This window comes from Lissotriton helveticus, chromosome 10, assembly GCF_964261635.1.
Source record: "Lissotriton helveticus chromosome 10, aLisHel1.1, whole genome shotgun sequence".
NCBI classification, from domain to species: domain Eukaryota; kingdom Metazoa; phylum Chordata; class Amphibia; order Caudata; family Salamandridae; genus Lissotriton; species Lissotriton helveticus.
In genome coordinates, this window is record NC_136071.1 from 56,650,010 (window position 1) to 56,652,598 (window position 2,589).

General features: G+C 40.0%; 1 protein-coding gene across 1 annotated transcript; it reads right to left on the reverse strand.

The window, feature by feature from the left end:
- Positions 1-566: 566 nt before the first annotated feature.
- Positions 567-1,490, reverse strand: LOC144785037 (olfactory receptor 1M1-like). The gene has a single exon (XM_078664158.1). It carries the CDS (start codon positions 1,488-1,490, stop codon positions 567-569), a length of 924 nt encoding a protein of 307 aa, XP_078520284.1.
- Positions 1,491-2,589: the final 1,099 nt, after the last annotated feature.

Below are 2,589 nucleotides of genomic sequence, written 5' to 3' on the forward strand. Positions count from 1 at the left end.
CATTGAGATTAACTAGCATGTATTTAGGGTATGTTGAGTCTAAAACATTGGTTTTCAGCATGTTTATTTTGACTCAAATTCCTGCCTCAAACTCCACAATGATTAAGTTTCTGTAGTACATGTAACAGGCACAGTGGGTGTTACTGTTGATATGGGTATTGGTTTCGTTTACTAGGATTTTGGAGAAGCAAAAGGAGGACTTTTCCTTCTTGCTGGTGCACAGTCATGTTTACTATTTCAAGGTTATGGTTGAATATAAGGTGATGTGAGTGACAGACTGGGTGCACTGGACCACTCACCATCTGCCAGGAGCTGATGGCCTTCATCTCCTGATTAACGTTTCCCTCAATCAGGCTCTGAAATTCACTTGAGTTTGAGATCCTTTAGTTAGAGAAACTCATTTGTACAGTTAATTTCTGTCCTTTCAGTATTTCCAAACCTAGGGCCACCTAATTATTTTTATTGCAAACATTTTGTTGGACTGTCAAACTCAGTTTCCAAAGCATTGGGTGGTAAAAATTAAATTGTGCAGTGCTGTTCTTTGTGATCACAAGTTCACGAAATGCCTACCTACAAAGTATTTTACTCAAGGCCGTTTTCACCTCCTTATTCCTTAAACTGTATATCACTGGATTAAGCATTGGGGTCACTGCAATGTACATTATACTTATGTACCTGTCAGAGTTAAGAGACCTTGCTGAAGGAGGCCGTACATAAACTGCAACTGTTGACCCATAGAAGAGTGTGACAACTTCAATGTGGGACGAACAGGTGGAGAAGGCTTTGTGCTTCGCCACCGCAGTTGGCATCTTCATTATGGTGGTGATGATACAACCATAGGAGATGACAATGAACAGGAAGGGTCCACACAGAATGAGGGTTGCTTCTACTAATTCTATGAGGGTGAAAATTGTGAGATCTGAACAGGAGAGGTCAAAAAGTGGTGCAATTTCACAGAAGAAGTGGTGGATTATGTTGGACCGACAGTATGATAACCTGGATATCCACACTGCATACAGCAATGAATGGAGACAGACAATAATCCATGATACAGATACGAGGAGAAAGCACAGCTTCTTACTCATGACCATGGTGTAATGGAGTGGCCGGCAGATAGCCATATACCTATCATAGGCCATCAGTGCCAGGAGGAAGCTATCCATGTTACCAATAGAGTGGAAGAAGAACAACTGCGTGAAACATCCCATTAAGGAAATGGTCTTAAATTCACGAAGGAGGTCGAATAACAATTTGGGCATGGTAGTGGAAGTGAAACAAATATCTACCACTGACAAGCAGCGTAGGAAATAGTACATAGGGGTGTGAAGGCAATGGTCACTGGCAATCAGTATGATGATTATAATATTTCCCAGAAGGGTCAGGATATAGATGATAAGAAAGAGAGCAAACAGAATTTTCTGATGCTCACCAATGTCAGAAAATCCGAAAAGGATGAATTCTTTCACAGAAGTTTTATTATCTTTATTCATTCTTGATATACCCTGAAACAAAGAAAATTGCAGAAAACATTACCAGTCATAGTAAAATGGTGCATTAACTATATTTGCTAAAAATATCATAATTGTCTGCTGCTTTACATGATATTACAAAAGAAAGTGTTGCAAGTTCTGTCCTTGTTTTTACACGGAACTCTAGGCTACCATAATACATACCAGCACATGTCCTAACACAACATAACATAGCAGCGCATAGCAAAACATAACATACAAGGAGTGAGCTTGTGCACCAGTCAGGAGGAGGTGTTTAGGGAAAAGACCCCCACCTCCTAAACTACACCAAACTGTGTTTAGGATTAGCTTCCCATCCCACTGGAACAGAGTCAGACGGACTACCATATGTATAGGGATCAAAGAGTTTCACCCTTCCAGGTCTCTCCTTACACAAAACAATGAATGGGAAGGCCTCACCTCTCACCCTTTCAATTTAAGGAAGTTACTGATACCACCCTAGCTGCCATTCCTGAGTTGATAGGGATTGCATGCTCCACACTCAGTTCCTTTTGTAACCAGACCTAAGTCATTAGTCTGCTCTAGGAAGAGTTTTTACACCTCATTAAGGTCCGGTGCTGTCTGGGTACCTGCTGACAAGCTAGTACAAATGTGCCTCCAAAAGCAACAGGCAAGGAAAATGTAACTTCTAAAAGTTATTTTTCCAAAATATTTATTAAAGTCTAATTCCATCAATGAATTGGATTTTAATAAACATAAAATACAGACTTTGAATCACTATTCTTGTTTTTTCTTGTCAGAAGTTATTCTTCTTTGAATATTTGAGGATACATTTGCATTTTCTTAGTATAGCTCCATACAGGGCTCCACTTTGAGCTTTTGCACAATAGATTTCCAGAGCTGGGGATTAGCGTTTGGTGTAAGATTGTTTGTGGAATCTTAATATAGATTTGGATCTTTGGCAAAGGGTTAGGTAACTTGTTTAGCTGGTATTCCCATTTGAGTGACTCGTTCCGACCTATGCCTAGGTAGTCAACGTTTTTTACCCGTTCAAGGGGTTCGTGTTTAATCTTGATCTCCTGTAGACCACCCGTACTTTCCCACAAACCATGTATTTTGT

Coding starts and splice junctions, on each gene's coding strand:
- LOC144785037 (XM_078664158.1), bottom strand. CDS start 1,490: ATGAATAAAGATAATAAAACTTCTGTGAAAGAATTCATCCTTTTCGGA.